This window comes from Anabas testudineus, chromosome 16 (assembly GCF_900324465.2).
Source record: "Anabas testudineus chromosome 16, fAnaTes1.2, whole genome shotgun sequence".
In the NCBI taxonomy this organism is placed as follows: domain Eukaryota; kingdom Metazoa; phylum Chordata; class Actinopteri; order Anabantiformes; family Anabantidae; genus Anabas; species Anabas testudineus.
Window position 1 is genome coordinate 14,072,323 of NC_046625.1, and position 26,320 is coordinate 14,098,642.

Consider the following 26,320-nt stretch of genomic DNA (forward strand, 5'->3'; position numbering starts at 1 on the left):
GCAACGTGGAGCCATGTGTGTATTGTCTTGAGCTGTCATGTGGGAGAGTTGCACCTGAGTTACATTTCAACATGTGTGCAGCGGTCGATTTAACACGAATGGAATTAAATATTATGCCCATACTAATTTATGAATGTCTCCCCAAATATTTCACAATTCATAGCCTTTTCATTTTATTTATTATCTCTTTCTCCACACATTAAGACTGTTTTTTTTTGTTGTTTTGTTCTGTTTTTTTTTGAGACTCCTGATCGTCAGTATACCCCAGAGGTCGGCAGCTCACTAGTCTGGCATAGGACTACTGTCTGTCACCTGCACACTCCTATGAGTGAACCACAATGTATCAGATTCTTTTGTAGTAGATTACAACAGATGCACAAAACATTTGATTGCCGTTCTGAAAAGTACGAATGGACTAATAAACGTAAATCAAAATTCTATCTTCTTAGTGTTTTCATATCTTTCCATATCTTAATTACAAACACTTCCCTGTTCTCTGGAGTGAATTTATTACGCCATCCTCAATCTACTAAATGCAGTTACTTGCTGCCCTCAAGGGCCTTATGACATGTTCATTCTGTAGAACAGGAGAGTGGGCCTGCACTTTGACCAGGCCGCTAATGGTGATGCATGGCTCATTGGTAAGATACCTGTTTTTTAGAGGCTGGGTGAAGACAATATTAATCAGGGCGCCTTGGTTATCTAGTTTGTCTGTCTGTGGTAGAGGTTATAGCCTGACCACATGCTTGATTACATCCTTGGCCAACCTTTAGAGCCCCAGGGGCAATCTTATTCTCATTGTCATGTGTGCACCGCACTGCCATAAAGCACACAACAACAATACTGCATTGTCTAAGTGGAGACTGCAGGTAGCAAGCTCCCTGAGCTCCTTTTGTATTTGTTAAACACTTTACACTCAATCAAATAAAAAAAATTTTTTTATCCAAGCCATAATTCTATTTTGACTATATAAAGTGTACAGTATCTGACACATTGTTTGCTGCACAGTATTGCTGTACTAGGTTAAGTACCTTGGCTGCAAGACCTGCCCAACAAATCACTTCTTGGGCCGAACAGAAACACTGCATTTCCACTTCATCAGTGTCCTAACTACTCAGTTCTGAGTGGATCCCATGAATTTTAACAGTCCAGAATACATTAAAAGATAAATCTGGACTTATTCAATTCATTTGCATTTCTGGCAGTTAAAGCAGAACTAATCTACTTTAATGAGTTGCTAATTTCCATCATATGGTCAAAATCTTGGTAAGTATGTGAAGGATTTCTTTCAGGACTACTGCAAAAACCACCTCTGTCTGTCTGGCTTTGGTGTGGATGCAGCTGGTGAGACAGGAAATGCCTACACAGGAAATGTTTATACTAATCCTGAGTGATTTCTGTGTTGGTTTGGCTTGGAATTAAGAATAAGTAGACACCCTTTTATTTCCAAACTGATTTGTCCTTATTAGGACTTAGATGTGGTTTAGTCGACAGAAGGGATGGTCAACCATGCTTCCCGCAGTGCTGAGAGTATGCTCCACTACAGTGACTGATTTTACTGATGAACACGATTTCAAGAATTCAGGAAGAAAGATAAGGTATAAGAAGAATCATGTGGTATAAGTTCCCGTTTAGTTAGGAAGTTAGAAAGTCAGAATTATACTATCGTATGTGTATGTGCTGCAGGTTGTGTGTGCAAACTGAATCACATTTACATACAGTGCACTGTATTTAATGTCTCACACTTTATTTTAATTTCTGGATTGAGTGAGTGCTATATTGAAAATGTAGTTTTCTTCCAAAATGTCCACACTATCCCATGCTGATTTGGTTACAAACTGGTGTCAGTGATCTGTGGTGTGTGTATCACCTGTTTCTTTATCTTCTGTACAGTCACAGAATGGCTGAAAGCCTTTTTTGATGTATCACATGCATTAGGACAAATAGACTGAGGGAAACAAAAAAATGTACATCTTCCCTCCATCCTCTTTTTTTTCCTCATCCGCCTCTCTCCTGGGCAAATCTGGCAGTTGATCCTTAACTGCCTGGAGGACAACTCAAAAGGTCAGAGAGAACAGACTCTTGGAAAAATGTACCTTCCTCTCTCCACGGAAGGAAGACAACAACACTTGCTGACGTGGCCTTATCTTTCTCAAATGCTGGAAGGCAGAGGCTACTGACAATAGCATCACTTGTATTTCATTTATTTTCTGCTCGAGCATCAGTCCTGAGCTGGCCTCCCTACTCTTTCCACTTCTACCAGGCTGTCCCCAGAGGCGCGGGTAATGGTCTACTGGCCCTCTACTTGAGGCGATAAAGACCTGCAGAGAAACTCGTCGCAGCTCTTGCTTAGAATGAGAGGATAAGATAAAGTGGAGAGCTGAAACTGAGGATGAGTTGTTAAGAGTGTAGACAAAGGAAAAACACTTGAAAAAAGGTTAAGAGTGCCCTGTGGCGCCATAGAGCTTAATCCAATACTTTCCTTTCTGTCACCTTTTGGTCTGTTTTTGCATTTTAAATGAAGGCTTTTCAGAACAGTGAAGTCATAAAATGAGGACAGGGGGTGTAGATGAATATGAATGCTTTTAAGTCCTCCTAATAAGATAGACTGTGCACAGATGAAAAAGGATAAGCTGATGAAGTGAATACTGTTCCATTATTAACATTTAGAAAATGAGTGATAGAGGAGATGTCATTTGAAATCGATCTTTAGTCAATGAAAAATACCACAGCCAAAGGGGCGGATTGTTTGAAAGAACAGAAAATGTCAATACCAACCGTTCCCGGCTTTGAATATTTTAAAGATGTTGAAGAGAGAAGTGGCTTGATGGATGATGGTGGTGATAATGAAAAATGATATGAATAGGGGAGAACGAGTATGACAGAGGTGGAGCTATGAATGATAAAATGAGTGGCGCGGGGGGGTGGGAGATGAAAATGAGATTAGGTTCCACACTTTAGGTGGTGTGTCAGCCTTGGGAATGGAAAACCTGTCAGTCCTCCATGCCCTCATGGAAAGCTGGCAGGCTGCTCTATTGATCTAGCAGCAATGGAGAAGACTCATGTGCAACCAAAGCTGATGTTTTTGCTTGTCTGACATCATGATGTATCTGTGATGAGGCAAACAACTTATTGGCAATTTATGTCCAATTTTTATTCTGAAAAATGTTTATCAATGTTAGATTCATTGGATGTGAGATTTGAATATTAGCTATCTGCATTTTGAAACCTGCATTAACTGACTTTTTTAATCGCCTTAGAGCAAAAAAAATAAACACATACATAAATGAAAAAGCTGTAAACACATCACTGACCTATATTCAAGTGGCTGACATTTTGGAGAGTACCCTTTATTAGCTTTGCTGCCAGGAGTTAGATAAAAAGATGGCTTCCATGCATGTATTGTAAATATGAAGCTACACTTTTTGCTAAACTAACCAGCTTCTGTGTGTTTCTTTAAGTGAAATTAAACTTGGATAAAACAGTGGAAACAGCTGTAATACTCCTAGTCAGCCTCCCGGTGGGAATTCTGCAAGTCAATTAGACCTTTGTGATTATTATTGCTGCATCCCTATGTGAGATCTTCCATTAGGGAGAGAACTTGTCCATTCTCACAACGGGTTTCCTTCTATCAAAGCCCTCATTTATGTTTTTTACAGAACTACATGCCCCAAAGTCGGGCGCAACATGAAAGCGTCTCAAAAGAACTTTCCACTTACTAAACACATTAATAAACACATTAATATCTGGTGTCGGATAAGGCGATAAGGTGTTTATGTCTGCGACTGCAGTGGCTTCTCCTGAAAGCTCTTATTGCTCTCACTGCATGATGAAGCATTACATTTGTGAGCCAGTTTATCTCAGAGTGAGACCAAACATCAGGAAAATGACAACACTAATGTGCCTTTCAGCCCTTTCAGTGGCTCGAGCTCCATTCTTTCCCTGAGTTTAGCACTTTATTTACTTATTTATTTGCACTGAAGGTTATTGCAAACAGCAGCAAATAAACAGCTGTGGCCAATGATGCTCTTAGAGATTGAGTCTGAAGTCCCACATGACCTTTTCAGTAGAGAGTACAGGATAGAATGATGGGACCTGGCCTCGGCTGATGTGCTGAGACCTGGCCAAGGCTTAGACTAACAGCAGTGCCACAGCAAGCAGCATCAAGGACGCTCCCTAAACCCTAACACAACCATTGATCCCGTTCTATTTAGACTTCTGTTCCCTGCAGTCTCTTGTGTTTTTGAGATTACTCAGAGTCTGGCCTTGGGAGTTTTGTTTTTAACATCTCCCGTGTTAATAACTCTGCATCTTATTTGCACTTTTCCTTTTTGGTGTTGTCCCAGCTGTTTTTTTCTGTCACCTCACCTAATGTATAAATGCTGCACAAAATAAAACCCCACCTTCTGTTTATCGACCTTTTTTCCTTTCTTTGTTCGCTGTGGCTTACCACAGACAGTGTCACATAAAGTCTGTGACCAGGATGGTGTCCAGCAGTGCTCTGAATGAATTATGACGTGCTGGATCACTCATAATCTTGTTATGGATGTTCTTTTGCCCTTGGGGGCGCATCAATGGATAGATAGGACTTTATCAGATTTCACAGTGCAGAGTATAATTCATGAAAGGTGCTGTCCTGTGTGTTGCGTGGGGGGGGGGGACACTGCGTGATAGCACCAAACACTACAGCTTTAATCTGAATGGTTTCTATTTATTTCCTTGTATGTATCTTTTAATAAAAAGGTAAAAGGTAAAAGTAAAACACCAGAAACAAAAACTAAGAAATAAGAAAAATAAGGGATTGATAAGATGTGTGTATTCAAAATGTGACTTTATAAAACCAAGATAACTATCACGTTATAGTGAGTGAAATGTTATGATGGTACTGGATTAGTTTACAACCTGTGATGCTCGTGTACGTTGCAGTATGAAAAGAGCCTCTCAAATCTGGTATGTGGCCCAGTGGCAGTGTGTAGCTAGAAAATAACAGTGGCCCTAACAGTGTTATTTGGAGAACGCCACTGTAAAAGACACCTCCTCTGCCAACATACTATAAGCAAACCCAGCTCAGAGATTTATCCTTAATGATAAATGATCATTCCAGAGTGGAAAATAAAACATAACAAACTACATCATGTGCTCAGCATTTGTATTCAACTACTATTACAGTATTAATGAGCAGGATTCCCCATTTTTCCAATAGCACCTAGTGTTCATATAATACTAAAAGCTGACTGTAAACTTGAAAATTGATTAGAAACTGTGAATATTCAGCATTTTGTCATATGTTGAGGAACATGATGTTACTTGAACACTATGCCATTGAAACTGGTTTACCATTGTGGCACAACTTGCATGAATGGGAATAGAGAGCAATTTCAGACATGACAAAAATTGACTCTGGGCCACTTGCATGTTGTAAGCAAAGCTCTGACATATGGAAAGAGAAGTAAAAAGTAAATAAAAAGGGGGAAAAAAAGACTTTCCGAACTCTCCTGCTAGACGAACTTATAAAGGCCTAAGTGCTGATGACATGCTGAAGGTTACAGTCAACGTGCATGCTTGCGAAAAAAGGCTTACAACTTCTAGCTGAAAACTACATTTCAGATAAATCCAAGGCTTTCAGTGAGTGGCAGAACGGCATCATTACTTTGTGTAGGTAGCCTCTGTTATTCCAACCTCCACTTTACTTCCCAATAATGACTTGATGAAAGGTAACAAGTTCTTCTCCCGAACACCTTCTGAAGATGTCATTCAGTGTGTCCTCATGCCAAAGTAAAAATAAATTGACTGGCCTCAAGTTTAATTTTAACTAGTCTATAACTGACACTTTCTCTGTGTTGGGCCACTTTACAGGTAACATCAGCAAGGTCTTCTTTCTTTTGCTCTTTTATCAGAAATCCAGGTTCATCCTGGTATATTTACTGAGAGAAGATTGTGTCTTTTTTATTGTCATTACTGTTCTTCCGTAGGACCTGCAGTTATGTACCTCCCCATTGGGCTTAGTGGGAAAGGCTGGGAAGACTGCCAGTGCTGAAAGACCTTTACTTGCACCATCATCCTCCAAAATTCCCTGTCAACCATATTGGAGGAACTCAATCAAAGGGAAAATAGGTTTTCATTTATCTAAGATCCTCCATTCTACCTGCTCAGATATAATTAGTAATGACAATATTTATAACTCACCTAATGGCTTTGTATCATATTATCAGTTCATTTTTATATATAAATAAACAAAAAATCTGTACTAATAAATTATACAGCAGAAATGTTTAGACTTTTTCTAAATTGCAATAAAAACTAATATCTTAATTTTTTTATTTACTTGTCCCTTTGCAAAGTGAGTGAGAGTGGTATGCCTCCAATGCAGTCAAATAAGCTCAGGCTTTTGTCACTGTGTTACATCACCTTTCCATTTAATTGCACTTAGTTTGGGAATTGAGGATAATACAGTATTTGTTGCAGGTTGGAATATTTATTCATTCTTCCAGGGTAGATGATTTTGGCTGCTCAACAGTCTATGATCGCTATTGTGTAAGTAATCTCTTTAGGATACAACACACACTTTTAATAGAAGATAGATCTGGAGGATGGGCAGTCCAATAAAGCACAGACACACACACACACACACACACACACACACACACACACACACACACACACACACACACACACACACACACACACACACACACACACACACACAATGACTCAGACCTTCTAGGAAGAGATGTTGCCCTAATAGCAGCATACAGTGTTGTATGACTCTCTAAAAGCCAAATATTCAAGTTATGTGTCACAAATCTTGAAGGGTCTTTCTTGTCTTTAGTATGAAGAACAAGATGTTTGTTTTTCCTGAAATTATCTGTAATGGACTCCTCTGATCACAGGACACATTTCTGCTGTCTTTTAGTCCACCTGACATGAGCTTTGTGTGTTTGTGCACAGAACTGTTGTATGACTGCCTACTTATATAATAGAGTTTCAGGTTGCATTTGTTAATGCAGTGGCAGACTGTGTTAAGTCACAATGTTTTTTTAACAGTACTTTACACTAAGCTCATGTGGCTATATGTTTAGCAGGCATCAAACTCGAAATATGCTAACAGTTAGAAAATGAAATTAAGCCTAGCAGTGAAAACACTGAAAGGTGTTTTTGTACTTTCTCAAAAGTTCAAGTGAAATGCCAGGTGTGGCCCATTTTGTGCCCTGCTGTGCCCATTTTGAGTGCTAAGGATTATCTCACGGTGCATCAGGATTACTGTACACTACGTGTCAGGAAACTCAATTTAATTTGTCACAATATTTTATTCATGAACCTTTTCATACACCACATGCACTCACTAACAGTACCTTATTAAACATAAAGCTTCTTTAATTCTCAAAGGAGGTTAAGGGTAACTGGTCTGTGTGTCCTCACGTAACATTACAGTAACTTGCAGAGTCAACACAAAGGCGTTATTAATGTCTGTATATAAAGCAAGGGTCACACATCCAGAGCATAACCAGCATTGAGGACAGCATTGCTGCACCTCTCCAGCCCTGCACTATTATTTTATGAGTCCCCTGTGGGCCTGGAGGGTGTACAGAAGGAGTAGGAGTCTGAAAGATCTAATTAAGCAAAACCAAATGAGAGTGCCGAGATCCCCAGCCAGGACAAGACACAAATAAGGGGCTGTTGACAGTGGACTACAGGACAATGGGGCTTTGCAAGCAAGGCCACTTTCTAGCCTCAAGATAATGACCGGCCCTCCTTTTTTGTAGTCCTCAGTTTAACTTTCTTTATAGCTTGTGGTTAAAGATTGTGAGTCTCAGTCTCATTATGTAAAGCATCAGCCTGTGAATTTAGGCGTTTTGTCTTATTTGCACTTAAAGAGATAATTAGTGTTTTCACAGCAGCTGGCTGGTGCTGCCAAAGATCTAGATGACTCCGTCAGGTGTCTTATTTTAGCATGGTCTATTAAAGGAAAGAAAAAAGCAACTCTTTTTTTCTATACTTGGTGAACGGTTTGGAAGGTGTGAAGACATAGGTGTAGTGTGCATTGTTTTGTCCAGGATGTTTCCATATTTAGAGGTGCAGACTGTGTGGGATGTAAAGAATTCTGCCTCTGTCTGGCAATCCAGCATTCACATGCTATTACATCTGAGTGGAGAATAAATGTCTTTAGAACACCTGGCGCCAGGGCTGTGACTGTCTGGTCTCCTGGGCTCATTTCTGACTGAGAACAGAAAGACCTTGGAGTACAAAGACAACAGGCTTGATTATGTGAGTACACAGGAAGGTCTCCCAACATTGTTGTGCTAATCACGTTAGCGGGCATGGACTCAAGGCAGGACAGATGCTAGGCAAAGGGCAATGGGGTTATGTTATCCTGATTAGAGGAGGCTTTGGGGGGTGAGTCTTGTGAATCTTGTTTTCTACCTCTGCGTCACCTTGCAGAGGGAAAACTGCCATTGGTTCTATCTCTCTCCGTCTGTCAGCTTTTTCTCTTCTTGTGAGTCTCTTTCCAGTATTCACAAGAAGTCGTGTCACAGCCAGTGCCTATTGTGTTGTTTTTATTCAACAGGGGATTCGCCATGTTAAATATGATTTGTGCTTTTGTGATATGTTTGCCTTGGTTCATATGAGTCTGCTTAACACGGTTCGTACTGTAGGATACAAACCTCCACAAGTTAATTGAGAAATTATGTTATTTCACTGGAGTAGTAATTTTTTCATGATGTTCTTCAACTAGCTTTTTTATCTGATAATGCATAATAATAATAATAATAATAATAATAATAATGCATTCAAACAGCAATGATGTACTGATGTTTGCTGCCTTGCACAGGGCTTTGCGCTACTTTCCACAGGAAGTACAGTATGAAACATGGTGCATTAAGCAGGCTTTTGAGTCCCATGTGTCTAACTACTGTAAGATGAAAGATAAAGGATAAACCTCTAAATGAAGCTAATGTCTAACAAAGTGACTCAAACATAAATGAATTTCTTTTACTCAGTTGCTCTGTGTAAATGAGCTAGATTCACTAGATCAACGTGATTTTTTGTGTTTACAACAAAAAGGGAGATGAACCTTTTTCCAGCTGTGAACAGAACAACCCGTTACACAGTAATTAATAAAGAATGTAAACTAGTCTGTGTGTGTGTTATTAAAATAACCTATGTTGTACCGATATCATCGAAGGCTTGAACTGATTATATCAACGTTTGAACATTTTACAACAAGGAAGCCAAATGATCAGATTGAGCTCCTTTTTTTCCATATACAATATCCTAATGTTATGTTTTAGAAAAATAATGCATATAAAATTTGTTTAAATTTGTTTTTTATCACAGTTTAGTTCAGAGCAGGGACTTTTAACAGCTTCACATCAATTGATCATTTATACAATATGTACTGCAGTATTATTGCTCTAATCTATTTTGCATATAAATACAAACTAGCCTGTCAAAACCAAGACTGAAACTGCAGAAGCTTAGTGAGGAGTCCATACAAGAGCAATAAAACAGCCCAGGCTTTAAGCACAACACCAGCTTTTTAATCGTGTTGTTTCAATAAACAAGCTATAACACAACCTTAAAAATCACTTAAGACAATACACACATTTGAAAAATTTAGGATTATAAAATTGCAGCAGTGGAGTAAACGAAGCCTTGCTATTTTCCTGCAATTCTAGATGACAATGTTATTCCTGCTGGTATCAACAGAGACAACAATAAAATAAAAAGATTATGATGTTTGTAAGATAAAAATATACTAACAGTTAAAATATACAAAGACCACAGTTGAAACGTGGGGTGATCCATAAAATTATAAATCTTTCAATAACTGATGTTTTCTTTTCTGCTCTTTATAGGCTCCTACATGTTGGTGAACTCCTCCCAGCATGCCGTGGGTCATCGTGCTCAGCTGCTGCTGCAGACACTGAGTGAAAATGACACGCACTGTGTCCAGTTCAGCTACTTCCTATACAGTCGTGATGGCCACAGTCCAGGGTCTTTACGGGCATATGTGCGAGTCAACGGCGGTCCTCTCGGCAGTCCAGTGTGGAACACATCTGGCACTCATGGAAAGCAATGGCACCAAGTCGAGCTGGCTGTCAGCACCTTCTGGCCTAATGAATACCAGGTACGAACTTGTCATTCTTGGAGGTGAACTGAAGGACTGGAGGTGGACTGAATATTGTGGCTGACCTATGATGACGCAGTTGATCCCATCTCCATCACTGCAGCTGCATGTGTCTTACAAAACGTGGTCCAAATTCCAGCGTGTAATTACATGGGCATGGCATGTGCTTCTCAGTTTTTTAAACTCTGTTGATACCTGGCTCATTGGTTTGAGTGAACCCTGACTCCTTTATCGCCTTCTTCCTAAACGCACTAATAATAAGGTAACCAATGTTATGACAAATTATTTTACCATCAGTCATCACTAAATGCTGCTTGCTTCGTTTTTATGGATAAAGCGATTTGTAGAATTCAGTACACCTTCGATTTACCTATCAAAACTGGGAAGCTTTAACACTGCTGAATTGTCACGTTCACCATCTCCTGCTTTTTAATAAAGTTTCATCTTTATGATAAAGATGCTCATTGACTGACATGTTGATCGGCTGAAAAATGGTACATTGTAAGGCTCCGTTGATCACCCCTCATTTTAGCCTGGAGGTGAATCTAGTGTTAATTACTTGCATTTGCAGTTTAATTAGCATTTATTCCCTTGTGAATTTAGCCAGTGTTAATGCTCAAGGGGCATTACTGTGTGTACTGGCTGAGGTCTGTGTCTGTATATTCAGCCTACTTCAACAATTTGCATGTCATGCCAATGTTGGCTCAAAGTAGACGGCTACTGACTAAGATCTAAGATCTTGGGTGCCTTGTGCCGTGGTGGGTAGACAGCACAGTCAGGTGAGCACGAGGGATATCCATCCGTTAATCCAATTTCTCTTTTCAGCAAACTCTGCAGACCTGTCAAAAGGCAATTAAGTTGAGCGCTGTGCATTTTATCAACTGCCACCCCCCCCAACATAATTAAATTATATTTGGCCCTTAAGGATCTGACCTTCACTATATAAATACAGGAGGCTAAATGTTGGGTGACGCTGTTCTACCAGTATCACAGGATTTTAAAATAAACTACAGTAGGGTTGAACAGGGCCAAATTAATATACACATCTTCACACATGTCTTAAGGAAAGTTTGATTGCTGTGGTCCACACACAGTCAATGCTTTTTTATTTTAAACTAAATATATATCTACTTCTCCTCTTCATAATATTTGAACATTTTGTCACTTTAACAAAGGTGAAATCGTAATTATTTTGCTTGTGTTATTTTGACCTTGTGGCCTGTGTACTTCTAAACATTTCTACTTCTTATTATAAGCTAAGCAAAGTGCCTTAGTATTGGCTTATATGAGGGTGGTATTGATATTTTCTTCTAACTCTGTAAAAAACTTTTATATATTTTTGTCATCCACATATATTTAAAACAAGTATATAAACAAACACATATATACTATATAGTAAACCAAAGGAGCATTTCTTATAAACCTTTGGATGAAACCCTACTGGAGGAAATAAAGAACCATTACGTGACAGATGCTAATGGACACTTCACGCTTTGGCTCTTTATATACTGTAGCTACAAATCAGTATGCAAGAGGACTGCAAGCTCTACTAATCAGTACCACTGCCAGTCACACCTTTTCATGAGTTTTACTCCTCATAAACAGGCTAGCATGGACTCCTGTTCATTAGCTCAGTTTTACAACAAATAATGAGGCCCTCGCTGGCGGATTTGTTTTTTTCCATGCCATTTTCAGTGTGAATCATTCCTTTTACAATACCCTATTAATTGTGATAGTAGCTGTTAGTCTTATGCTGAATGTTTAACAATGAGTGATGACTGAAAATTGTCAAGTGACCTGCTAAAGAGCACTTCTCTGCTGATGGACGCAGTATGAGCTAAGCTTTTACAAAACTCCCAAACCACTACTTTGCTCTATCGCCACACCAGGACATGGAGAGAGACAAGTCACGAATACAAGAAGAACATGTGATATCCAGCAGTTTCTTTTTCTGTGTTTGCTCAAGCACTGTTGAATTTATTTTTGTGCTTAGCTGGTCCTCCCTTCCTTAGTAGAGTTTGGTAAATTTATGTCTCATGTAAGCATCCCAGTAAACAGTGATGGCTCATAGGTGAGTCAGACTTGTGCTGCGGCTGCCAGCGAGCAGGAGAAGAGGGCTGAAAATGGGCTTATGAGGAGGAGTAGATGACTCTGAAGACAGGACAAACAGTACAGGAGAAGGAGCTGAATGTAAGACTTAAATTAGTATTGACAGTGCAGCCTTTTAATAGAACCACTTCAACTACTAATGGCCCAGCTTTTATCTCATGTGGGAGAAAATATTCAGTTTTATTTGATTATATTTCCAATATTGCGCATTTGGTTGCCACGTATGAGAACAATTTGACAAAATGTTTTCCCTATTCGCTCCCTTTCACATTTCAAATTTCACTTTAATTGAACTGACCTTCGGCTGCTTCTCGGTACACGGCGAAGGGAGCTAAACAAACTGGGCACAAAAAAGTCACATGCAGCAGCTTACACTGCTAATCCCTCAGCAGTGCAAAACCTCATCACTGTGGAATGACAGAGGGTCTAGTCTTGCAATACATCACTGCTCTCTGTTACAAAAAGGCCCAGCAGAAAAGTGTGACCTCAGAGGGGTAAGGCTGAATGTTTGATGTAATGGTATCTTCACCAGCAACACAGGTAAACACAGGTAAGCACAGGTAAACACAAAAAAGGAGAACAGCAGGCATTTTACCGAATGGTTGGCATCATGTTTCTCTTGGTTTTCATCCAAGACCTTTAAGACTAAGAGCACATTAGCTGCAGCTTTTGTTACTTAAGGGTTTCGGTTATATCAGCTCAGTAGAAAGTCTAATACAATCAGTTTGCATTTTAAGTGATAGGCGGACAGATTTACCCTGTTATTAAACTGGCAAAGCAGTCTTTTCAAGCAGAGGTGGAGAATAGGCCCTCCTTATCATTGTCTGTGAGTAAAATAAATCCCAGGAGAATACACATCATTTCAGAGGGTTTTCAAATCCTCAGGTTTTTCCACCTTATTAGATTTCAGGTCATATTAGAGCTTCTAGTTCGCCGCCTACAGCACAGGGATACAAAATGTCAGTGTAGCCTTTCGCACAGTGCAGCTACAGATGTGTAGATTGTTCTCAAGGTTGCTCGTTTTACAATTTTGGGTGCAATGAAATTTCTTGTTTACAGTGCTCACAGTCACTGTTTATGTCTTGAAAATGTCATCGTGGGATCTAATTAAAAACAGTCAGAGCAATTCTCTGATAATCACCAAAACTAAGAGGATTAATGTGCCGAAAACCAAAATCGTCCCCGACTTATTTGTTCACCTGCCTGGTGATTTGAAAAATTATTTTTTTTTGCTTGAACACTTTTTGAGGTTTTCATCATTTGTGCGGTCTTTGTGTTTTGCTCTCAACATGTCCGTGAGTTCATTTGTGTTCTTGTATCAGGTTACCCTTTACAGTAATGCCAGGGTTGACAAGCATTACACAAACATCACCTCTGCCTATCACAGCTGTGAAATTGGGATTTGGAGTTCAATGGATTTTGGGGCGGAAATCATCAGAGAGTAAGATCACCTTGAGATGTCTCGATTGAAGATGTCGTGTGTGTGTGTGTGTGTGTCTGGTGTGCGTCGCCATATTTCTCTCTGCCTCATATTGGTAGAAGTGTTTGCAATACTTGGAGAACCTTGTTATCAAATATTAAAGATGTTATCCAGCCTCCCAAGACTGCCAACTAGAGCCGGAGACATGTCCTCCTCCCCTCTTTACCATCTCTCACTTTGTTCTCTCTTTTTCAACTCCTTCCAAATGTCAGAATCTTCTTCAAACTTGCCTTTTTTCTCTCTTGCATTACCTCCTCCCCTTTTTCCCACATGTTGATATTGTGTATATAATTGAAACCCTCTTCCACTACATCCTAACCTGTTGCATCTGTTACTTTAAGGATGGGGGTTTGCAGTTTCCCTCTTCTAATAATAAAATACTCAGTTGTTAAACATATAGGAGAGAGTTATTTCTTCAGAATGATCATTGCACCTTTCTCTGAAAGAAGTCGGAAATAAGGGCAACACAGATCTGTGGATATACAGTAAGTGTTAGTTCATCAGAAGCTGATAACAGGCTTCAGCAGTCTGACTGTCAGTTTCAAATCTGTAGACTACTATCATTCAAAATCCACATATAATATTTTGTCACAGTATTAAAGGTATAGTTTAACATATTAGATCATATTTTTTATAAAAGTAATAATTATAAAATTTACTGATCACTGTTGGACCGTTGCACATATATTTGATGTTGCCGCTGTGGGTTAGGTATGAAGCTGGAGTTGGAGTTTGCTGTTAGTGTAGCTTAGCCTAAAGACTGGGAGCAAGGGGGAATGGCTAGCCTAGATATGTCCTAAATGGAAAAAGTTGAAAATATACAGTTCACTAGAAACAACATGCCACTAGAAACAACTTGCCACCCGAATCCTGTTACTCCAGGCTAGAAATAAAAGTAGAACTGGGAGATGGTTAGCTTATGTTAGCGTAGTGTAAAGACTGGACACAGGGGAGCAGAAGCAGATGGCCTGGCTTTTATCAAAAGTACAAGAGACTAGCAGGATATTTAAGGCTGACTAAGTACCATAAATGTCGTCTGATTAATTAAACAGAAGTATAGCACGATGAATTCAGGACATTATGTGAACAGGCAGTGCCTTTCCTCCTGTTAATTAGTGAGCTTTGGCCGGTTCGTGCTGACTTTTCTGAACCTCTGGTTAAAACCGCTCCAGCTGTTTCCCCTTAGCTCTGCTCCAGCTAGACGAGGCTAACTTCTGAATCTGATGCATTACCTTCCTCAAATTGTTTATTGATTCCAGCCTAAAGACTTCTCTTGCTTAAAAAAACAAATATTGCAGATGTACACATTGATCGGGGATTCGGTGTACACGTCTCACGCGCGTAGTTCGACCTCCTGAACCGCACTAACCCTTTATCCCATGACACCATCTTGTTTTCATATTAGACTAATTTCTTTAAGAGAGAGAGAGAGAGAGACAAAGAACAAGTTAAAGCAAGTGGGAGGAACATCAAAGACTTGTAAATGAGAATCCTAATGTCTCAGCTTTGTCTGATAATATCTCCTATTTTCCCCACGGCAGTCTTCTGAGAGTCCTTCAAGCTGAGCCTATAGCTGTGGAAAAGAGTTTTGTAAAAGACTGTAGAGAGAGAATTGAGATTCCTAACACTTCGCACCATATTCTCAGACACAGACTGTTATCCTTTGGCATTTTCCACCTGAACAGATTTACTTCAGCGCATAACCTTTTGTCTGTGAATATTTAGAGGGGTTATTTATCTATGACTGCATCTAATGGTGAGTAAAAGCCCTCGGTGTCTAATGGCGTCTCCTGACTGGAGTGGAAAAAGGTGGAAGCTGGTTTATAGGGCCAGATAAATTGTCTCTTGATTTGTATACATTACAACTGCTTCTAAAAGCCAATATTACAAGGTAATGTAATATGTTCTCCTAATGTGCATTTTATATCAGTCATAAATCATTCTGCGTCAAACTTGTATTTCTCTTTCTCTGCAAGACGATTTTAGCATTTTTATCTTTTTAAAAAGAAAGTAACCATTTATTAGAATGAAGTAAAACCATATGGGACTTTTCATTGGGAAAGTGGCTTTCATTAAAAATCTGGGAAGGTTGTTTATTGAAACAAATGTCTTCCTCTTAATAACCCCTTATTCTAATGGCTAAGAAGATTGAGGATTAACCAGCAATCAATCTCTTATTGAGTGTTTTAGCTCGACAGAGAGTAATAACACCTTCAGCTAGACTTTGAAGACATGTTTGTCTCTTCCTTGTACAGCATTAGGCCTAATCAGTGTTTTCTGGCTCATTTCGATCTCGTGGGGTGCCAGCCCGTGCTTACACAGCACATTCAGGTCAACACATCCAAGCATATTGGGCCTTAGTCATCGCTGTAAATATTGTATGCTTAGGCAGGTGCACGGACAAAGGCGAGGGAAAGGAAATAGAAAGAGACAATAAAAGCCGAAGGAAAATTGAAACACAGGAGGAAAGAAATGAGAAAGACTATTCTGCGCAGGCTGGAAATAGACCTGAAACTAAGGGGGGGAAGTGGAAATGAGGAGAGCAGGATATGTAAATATACCTTTTTAAAAAACAGTGTCATCTTCCTGCTCGGGGTCCAGCAGCATCTGGAAACAAGCAGGAAAACTGACTCTGGCATTAGGAGATTAGCGTCTATGTTCCTCCCTGAGCTGGTAGAAAGCAGCCAGCTATAGACAGAGCAGGGTCACTCTCCAACTCTAAGCCCCAGCAGCCAGGACCTTTTCTCCAGCTTTCCCTTTCACCTCTTCTCTCTAAACCCGCCCCCTCCTGCTCCTGGCCTCCCCTCTCTCCATCTCGACACACGTAGCTCTCTGCGTCTGGAGTTTTCTATCTGACCGCAGTCTCCTCACATCCCATCACGACGTGTCCGCAGAGGTGCATTCAGGGGTCATGCATGGCCGGGGTTGGTGTCACACCAATTGTTTGCTGTAATCACATGTCTTCCTTTTCAAGTTCAGGGAGGCAGACTGGAATTTGGGCCAGAGATCATGAAGATGTTGCTGAGGCTATCTATTTCGATTTGCAGACACAAGTGAATATGGCGCTGTAGATAATCTGGGTGTAATATTGGTCTGGATACGGAAGCTTTTGGGGGTTGTGGCTGGAATGGGAAAGTTGTTAAAAAAAATACTATTATACTACTAAAAAGGCTATTTACACATTTTTCCAGAGCTTTCTACCAAATTATTATTATATTTATAATTATATTATTATTAAACAATACGATTTTTTTTGTACCTAGTGTTTGAAAGCAACTTTTGTCTTTAACGGAAAAACATTTAATGTTTTATACTTATATATTATATAAATATAAATAAGATACTCAGATATCTATAACAGCATATCATATTATATATCATATTAGAGCTGATGTACAACGTTTTAAAAGCGGACCTACAGTAACACATGTGCACCACATAATAAAGGGTGGGGATACAGTATATTATGAGTTTTATGACTTTAAATATCACCAGGTATCAGGTGTTTTGTCTATGCCTGCATGGAAACGCACACTCTCCCAGCTGCAGACACACACCTTGATTTGCTCCCCCTCAGCCACACACACTATTTTCTTGTTGTAATTAGTCTCCTTAGTAAATAGCCAGCGTTCGCACACACACATGCACACACGCTTTGTTAGATTGTCCAGTGTTTTTGTGTGTTTTGACTTGTATACTTGTTCTGGGCTTTGCTCTGTTTTTTTTTGCGTTTCACCCTCTGGTTCCCCTGTCTGGTTTTGAGCTTTAACTAAGCATGTTTATCGTGTTAAATAAATAAATTGCATTTACCTGCCTGCCTGCCTCATCTGTCTGCATTTGGGTCCTGCCTGCCTGGTGTTAGTTTGTGACACTCTGGACCCACGCGTTTAAAGGAGCTGGGAGAAATGTAAGATTAATTGTGTGTGCGGCAGCTTCAGTAAAAACCAAGACCCATTGGTAGCGACCATGCCATAATCATTTGGTCAGAGGATTATGAGAAACAATAACTCAAAGCTGGCCTTCAATCAAACGTGGAGGGTGAAGCCTGTCCTTGCTGCTGCAAAACAAACATCACCCCATGTGTCTCATAAGTCTCTCACTATTACAGAAGATGGTGATTTGATATTGATTAGGTTTCATGAGAGCCCACTGCTCATCCAGCTCATTGTTCCACAGGACGGTGCAGGGGTTTGTCCTCCCTTGAGTCTCGTGGCCCTGTGCAAGCTGTATTATCTGCTGTTATGGCTTCACAACAGCCTTCGCCCTGAATGTAGAATGTGGCTCATGACTCAGGCGCCACATTGTGTGCTTCGCGATAAAGCTATTATTTCTCTTGGCCCTGTGGACTGAGGCAAAATGTATCCATCTCTCTATTTTCATGCGTCTCTCTTTCCCCCATTTCTCTCATTGTCTAGCTTTTTGTTTTGGGTCAGCAGATGTGCAACGATGTAGTGATGGGCTTGTTTGTAATTAATGTGCCTGTCACCAAAAGGGAAGAAGAGCAGTATAATTCACACAGACCTCAGTGTTCTTTGGGAAATTGCCCTAACACTTGAGTTTTGAGAGCACAAGTGCGTAGTTTTGCTGTGGCAGTCATGAATTAATTCTGTTCATCATGTATTCACGTTCACTTCACTTTTGCAGGTTCTGATCGAGGCAACTGTTTCCAGGGAGCGGCAAGGCTACATTGCCATAGATGACATCATGGTGCTCAACTATCCCTGCTGTAAGTGCCACTTCTGACAATGGATTGCAATTACACAAGGTGCTGGAGGGACAAAAAAGGTTTAGTGGGTTTAGGGGGAGAAGGGGGTGCATTTCAAAGCTGCTACATAAAGAGGACGAGGAGAAGAGTAACGATTGATCGACCTTTTATATTAGTACTGCAGGTTGTCCTGAGGCATCTTGCGACAACAGCAGTGCTATTAAAACGCTGTGACACCCAAATGCCAACACTCCCTTCCACCTGAAAACACACCTGCCGTTCCGCCTGCAGCCCTGTTTGACAGCTAAATTTATTTGTTAATCAGTGAAATCTTCAATTCCCTCTCTGAAGACGCTTTCATGCTCTCAGGCCTGACGGGAAGTGTGCTGTAGCTTTTTTTTTTTTTTTTTTTTTTTTTTTGTCATAAGTCATTTTGCCCAGGCGGGGATTTTAACATCAAGCACAGCATTTCAAAGCTTTATGAAAATGTCCTGTCTTCAGGTTGGGGTTTTTTTTTGTAACCGATGGCTCCCTGCAGCGTAGGGCTTTTCGTGTCAGTGGTGGGGAGAAAAGGGAGGCAAGTGGTTCAGTGTGGTGTGAGCCCCTCAGGGTCTTGTGTAAAACATAATCACAAAGAGCCCTGAGTTTAATACCTGGACGAAGTGTCGCAGTGTCACTTACACAATTCCTGTATAGCACGTTTAACACCACTGGTCCACACTGCTCTCAAGCTATTTAAATGAGTGACACCAGCTGGAGTCCTATTCTTCTTCTCTCACACTGAACCAGAGTTATGTCCCTGTTAATACTTATACATCCCCCATTGTTATCACTGGAGCGTTTGGAGACAGACTTCTCAGGGATGTCGTGCTAGAGAGGATGCCACCAGTGATTTTATTAAACGAACACCAGCTGTGAGATTGGTTCACACCACTACTGTATGCCTGCCACCCAGTCAGCCACCCTGTTTCTCCCAGAGACACCAGATGGCACATTCTGAATGCTCCCACTGTGGCCATTAAATGATTAAGACTCTCATCAAGACCTGAGCACGCCTTATGATGTGGCACATGGCCAGCCTGCATTACTTGGCAGTGAACCGTTGCGAGGAAAGGAGTAAAAAACCTAAAAAGAAGTGTTGCCTAGTAAAGAATAAAATAAAAAATTAAAGCTCTGCGAGTTTCTTTTTATGAATTCTGCTTAAAGCACGGTTGACATTTCTGTTGTATTCTCCTGAGTCGTAGTCTTTGACTCTGAAACCAGTGTTGCAGTCCAATGAAATATTTATCATGCTAAAGAGTCCTGAGGATAAGATCTGACACATTTAGCTCTAACACTGCTGTTCTTGCCAACCGTAAGGCCTGTTTTTTTGTTTTTTTGTTTTTTTTGTTTTCCATTCACACTCATCTCAGAGTTTGTTTATGTTTGGCTCTGGGGCATGAATTATGAATTAACCTTAGGAGGAAGAGACACTCAAATGAAACAAGACCACCTGTGGGGTGCAAATGTGAGCACTCTCCCCTTGCTCCTTAACATACACAAACAAGATCAACAAATTGTTATCTCCCTCCTCTGCGAGGTAGCAACACAGAGTTGAGCAAAACCAAGGAAGAGATGAGTGAGACCCACACATTCGCCTTCTCCCTCATGCCTCAGTTTCACTGTTGCTCTGCCATCTCTGCCTGTCACTCATTCGGAGTGACGAGTCAACTTATCCTAGCCCATTTCTCAGCGATGGCAGGGAACGCTGCTGGCATTTATCCAGTGATTTGGCTCTGCAGGGGTCTGGTTCTCACTGCTCTATTGTTAATCACGAAGTTGGGTGAGAGGGCTACTCCCACACACTGACTCATTGGCAGCTCCGCACAGCATGCTGGGACATTATTAGTCAAATTGTAGAGGACTGATGCTTAGTCTGTAGCGTTTCTTCAGCAGATTCACTCCCACATTCTGCTCAGCTATAGATTGCCTATAATCTGACGCTATGTTACAAAGTTAATTTGGCACTGGCCACTAAGTGACCACCCTCAACACCCCTCCCTTATACTGTAGTTCAGTCTTTCAAATATAAGATTGAATAATGTTTTAAAGATATATAATGATGGATTCCCTATAATACAACAACTTCTGTATTTTCAGTTCGAACATTAAATATACAACACAGGGCAAAAACACCCAACCAATCAACAGAAGAAAATGTACTCCTTTTTTATTATTATTATTATTCTTCCTGCAGCTGAATTTGGAGGTTCGTTTTTACAGCTATGAGCAGCTACATGCATCAGTATGCTTTAATACTTCTTCTAATCTCATCTTAAGTAATTATTCATTGACTTAGAAAATAAGTTCATCTTAAATTGGGAAAGGAAGCTATTGCTTGAGTTTAATGTTGTGTCAAACTTTCCATTTAGAAATTTGTGTTCCTGCATCACGCCCCTAGTGAATATTGCTGAAATCAAGTTAATTATGAACGAACGCTGAACAAAGCTAGCTGCTCTGTCAAGCAGAAATGCCTGAAATTCCTGTTTATTTATTTGAACTAACAAAAAGCCTTGATAAAAATGTGTCCTTGTAGCCGACTGGCGTTGTGAATAGCTGAAAGGTAATGGAGTCTTTTGATCTCACTGTGTGTCTCTCTCTGTCTGTCTCTTTAGATAAGGCGCCGCACTTCTCCAGGCTAGGAGATGAGGAGGTCAATGCTGGGCAAAATGCCACTTTCCAGTGTGTTGCTGCTGGAAGGGCGTCAGAGGCTGAGAAGTTCCTGCTGGAGGTCAGTGGCTTAGTGGTGGCTGGAGGAACCTGTGCGTTTGACCCACAACAGTCAACACTACAAAAAGAAAAGTGGTTTTAGTACTTTTCACACTTGACTGACTGAATCTAGCATATTTTAGAGTTAGTACAGGTCATGATCAGATTAAGAAAGAATGGGCCCCTGGGCTCTGAGTTGTCAAAGGTCCTAAACTCTTGTTACAAAGAAGAGAAAAACACTCAGCCTGAAAGAAACACAAACGATTACAAACAACTGTGTCATTTAATTTTCCATCCTTTTTATCCTTTTTTATCTTTTGAATGTTCTAGTTGTTTTTTTTTTTTGTCTCTTTTGAGTCATATGCATCTTTTTGTCGTCACTTTACTTCCCTTTATGTCCTCTCAGCATGATTTAAAGTTCATTATGTGTTTGTTGTCTCTTTGCCGTTACTTGTGCATGTCTTTTTGGTCATTTTGCATGTTTTTTGGAGGCCTTTCCATCTCTTTAGTGATTTTGTGTGGTTATATTAAAGTGGTTTGGAATCGTCTTGTAATTCTTTTGTGCCCTTTTCTCCCCATAGGATGTACTGTGTTTGTTTGATTGACTTTACAACAAGACATTTTAATAGTTAGTTTCAAAAGGAGGTCCCACTCATTAAACATAAATAGCTTCATTTTTAAGTTGAGGCTTGAACTCTAAAATAACAATTGCACCAAAGGTTTCTCTGTTTTATGTGCGACGGATGAGTTTGCACTTAAATAAAGATTGTAGACAGAGTTTGATTGCCGTGAAGGCCGTGGAGGCCTTGAAGCCTTCGCACTTCACTGCCTTTGAAAAGTTACACTTCTTACAGGATAATGTTCTCAGTTTTCTTCGCTGCCTCCTGTTTTTTATTCAAATCATGCACAGTGTTTTAGATAACTGTCTTTTCATCTAGAATGACTCGCTCTGTGAAGGTCAGCGGGGCTGTACAATCCCTACCTCTGCTGGGAACAACTCTGTGGTCTTAAAACTCTCCCCTTTTTGTAGCCGTGATTAAAGGACCAAACACTGTTGTACTGTAGGGCTTTAATTTTTAATCTCACTCTGCAATTGCAGCCACATGCACAAACGCGCAGCCGCACATCCGGAGCCTTTGCTGACTCCTTACCACACTCTACATTCAGTGTTAATCATAGTTGACTGTGATTGTTTGAAACGGGGACGTGTTAGATTGATAAGTGTGTAATTGAAGCATTCACATTCTCTTCTCTCTCAACACTTTATATAAACCCAACTGTCTGATCACACACACACACACACACACACACACACACACACACACACAAGGATGAAGACATGGGGCTGTTGGATTATTAGCTGGCATAACCAAACAGGTGTCTACTACAATGCTTTCTCCCCGCCTGTCCTCTGCCTTTAAGTGTCCCCTTCAACATCTCTGTCTTTAGTCTCTCGCTCCCACTCTCGCTCACACACGTCTTTCAGGCCTTACGGCACCACTGTTTGTGCTGTCGCGCCTTTTTACTTTTTGCTGTGTGTGCTGCATGAGCTGCAGCGCGGTCTCGCACGTGTTTGCCAGATTAACAGATTGTTTTGTCGGGTCCTCGCCAATTAGCTACAGCCAGATTGTTTATGCAACATGAAGTGATCTGGTGGTTATTTCATTTATTCCGATTTCTCCTGCCTCCTTTCTGTAATCCACACTCTAGGTAATGAAAAGGGGACATAAAGCTGCAGGCACGATGCTGAAGTTAATCATTTACGGTTTTTTGTTTTCTAGTGGTTATAAGATTTGTTGCCTTCTTCACCCTAATCAGCGGCTGCGTGCCTATGTGTTTGTTTGTGGAGACTTGGCGTGAGGTTTGTGTGGTGGGTGCTTTTAAGGCCACGGAACTACAACAGAAGCCAAGATGACCTAGCATAACCAAAAAGTCTCCTCGTTAATCCCGCCGCGCTCACATGCTCTGGATTCTGTTCAAAACTGGCAGATCAAAAGGATGAGTGTTAAGATTCATGTCCACCATTTCAACAAAAAAAAAAGAGAGAATGGCCCGAAAACACGAGAAAAAATGTCAGATCCGACGTGTTGTGTTGCAACTATGTGGACTTGACAGATGCTAGTGGTTTTAATGGTGTGGAACAATGTGAGAAAAGCCTCTCGTGGTGCAACAGCAAGGTGCCTCATGCAACATTAATTTGAATCGCTCTTTGTTTTTCCTCTTTTCCACCATGACTATTTCTCTGTTTTTCATGTTCTACCCAAACCCGCCTCTATTTTGTTGTGTATTTATGTGCTTTATAGTAAAACTAGCAGGCCTCACAGCCATTCCCCTTCTTATGTGTTGTTTTTTATTTAAAACACAAAGTCCATACTGTTGTCTGTCCATTATCCTGTGTACTAAACTGATTAAACCGTAATGCATTAAATCCAATCTGTCTCTCAGTTCTAACTGCTGAACAGTTAAATGTTTTGGTTCAATAACATTGTACACCGAGGACGACTGAGGTTGTAGATGGGCTTCATTAAGGGACGACAATCATGACATGTATTACCCCCTTAATCACTATTATTTTAACAAGATTTTATCCGTTTGTCTTTTTTAAAGCTTCTCTGATTGTCATATTGTGTGATTAAATCAGAGAGATCATCCTGCCGTTCTAATTAAATTGCACACAGTTGGACAATCCTCATTTCATTAATCACACACTTTTAATAAGAACTGACCCAGATAGCAATAATTTAAGTGTGTTTTGTTACATTATTAGCTTAGTGTCCCAGGAGTATAATGGGCGACAACTGCTTATAGGAGTGTAAATCCCAGATAAAGTAAAGTTTGTGTGGTCTGTGATCGGGAGGCTGGGCAGGCATCTTTTCTAAAAAAACAAACAATAATAAATCACATTTTATAATAGAAATAAGAAAAAAAAGTAAGAATAAATACAACAATAGGAACAACAAGAATACCTTGCACACTTTGCTAAACATGTATTTGTGGGTCAACTGTGGCTAAGGGCATGGAGCTTGAACGATGGGCGTTTGCCATTTGGGCAGGGAGCAGTTATACTATAGCGATGACATTCTGATAAGTGCAGGATCAGGGTTTTGGGAGCTTGTATTATGGACTTAGAGTCTTGCTGCTTTAATTCTAATCATGCAAATTTGTCTGTCGCTAGTCTCTTACAGTACTAAACTAACTTTTTATGAATCATTGTGTATGTGTAACTGTGTGTCTGTGTGTGTACAAGTAGCCTACATTTAGTTTGCTAACTATAGCACAGTATGTGATGTACAGTACTTGTTTGTGCGTGTGTGCTTGCTTGTGAGAAAAATGGACATGATGACCCATCATGTTTTCTCTGACCCTGTCCTTTCTTGCTTTCCAGAGACACAATGGGGACATTTTAACAACAGCGTCGGTCAAGCATCTGAGTCACCGGCGCTTTGTGGTATCCTTCCAGCTAGACAGCGTCCAGCGAACGGATCAAGACCTTTACCGCTGTGTCACTCAGTCCCCCAGGGGGTCTGGGGTCTCAAACTTTGCTGAACTCGTCGTCAAAGGTAAACACAACTCCTTTTTTTTGTCTCTCATTGTTCTCTTTTGGTGCTCCTACCACTCCTGTTTGTGTCCCCAACCACGGGTTTTCAACATGGTGTATTTCTCATTTTCACTTGATGTGATTTAATGACATATTAAAAGTACAACTGATTACAACAAACTGTTATAGACGCTAGTGTGAACATATTTTAAATTACCCACAGAACATCATTTTGGTGATGATGGTGGAAATGATAGGCACCTGTTTCAAATTGATTTCCACAAAACAACTTAATTACAAATTGGATGGTACTCAAAACACCAAGGCTTTTTTGGATGGGGAATATCTACCGCCTGACATGTGTTGTTCTCTGAGCTGGGGTTGTCAAGTAGCCTGCCATATTCAGCTCTTCAGCTCTCTGTCAGAAAGCTGTTCACTTGACTTGGACTCCTGGAGCCCCTGTCATATCATGTACCACAGATGGTGACCTCACTCCCATTACTCACTCCAACCCACAGCCTGACACCACTTTGACAGCATAGTAACGACATGATTGTGGGATGGTTTGATGGCATAACAAACTCCAGCCCTCAGCAAAGGGAAGATGAGCAGGGCAAATAAGGATGTGAAAGATTCTCATTCAGCTTGTCCTCAATTGTGTGCTCTAACTGTTATTTTCTAAAAGGCTGATGCAGTCTGTCGTAAATTCTTTTGACTAATATGGAAGCCTTGATTCATTGTAGGATTGTTACACACTTCAAAATGGACAAAATGGAGCCCTTTTACTGAAAAGAAGCTGTCTTTGAACCAGGAATCAGATAATGGAAGGCCGTGAAATCCCATTGAACGTATTCCTACTCTTGTCAAACAAGTAAATTGTGTTTGTGTGATTATTGCTTTTCTTACTTTTTACAACCAGGATAAAGATGTTATTTGTGCAACCACACATACATGACAATACTTTTAAGAAATCACTTTCCCACACCGCCCCACTAAAAAAGCCTGATCATCTCCCTAAGGAGGAAACTCGTTTTAGGGTCATAGATTGTTTGCAAGAATCATGATGAAATCTTCCGATTGCCTTATGCAGGATAGCAATCTGTCCACATACATGTACCCACCTAACATGTAGCGAAAAAAACATATTTAGTGTTTTTTTTTTTAAGTGCTGCACATCTCTGGCTTTTGTTGTGGTCCTGTGGTTGTTACATTGTGATTCTGAGAATATTTAGGGATATTGTTTTGGGGAGCTTGCAGCCTGGTAAAGCATAAATCTCAGTGCAGAAACATCCTTAATTAAAGAGAAAGTAGTGCTGAGAGCAATGTTTAGTTTCAGGATAGCTCTGTGTATAGAGGGAAACAAGGAGAATCACAATGAATAATAAGCTGAGAAGAAAATGGGTAAAATAAACAAAGTAAATGAACAGAAAAACAAACAAAAACAAACTCTAGCTTATTTATTAGAACTGTAAACTTGAACTATTGCAGAAATGTCTTAAATGTCACCCCAATGTATGCTCACCTGTCACCTAAATTAGGCCTTTATGGTTGTATGTGCAGTCTCTGACAGCCATAGATAAGTTAAGTTAAGGAAGCTGTGCAGAGTAGAGG

The 26,320-nt window shown here is 40.3% G+C and overlaps 1 protein-coding gene across 3 annotated transcripts in view; it reads left to right on the forward strand.

Annotated features, from left to right (window-relative positions):
• Positions 1-26,320, forward strand: part of ptprub (protein tyrosine phosphatase receptor type Ub) — a 136,796-nt gene that overhangs the window by 60,978 nt on the left and 49,498 nt on the right. For all 3 annotated transcript variants that reach the window (XM_026370759.1, XM_026370760.1, XM_026370761.1), the window contains exons 3-6: positions 9,858-10,129; positions 18,363-18,444; positions 21,078-21,193; positions 24,557-24,731. In XM_026370759.1, coding sequence (XP_026226544.1) covers positions 9,858-10,129; positions 18,363-18,444; positions 21,078-21,193; positions 24,557-24,731 — 645 coding nt within the window. The remainder of the gene's footprint in view (positions 1-9,857; positions 10,130-18,362; positions 18,445-21,077; positions 21,194-24,556; positions 24,732-26,320) is intronic.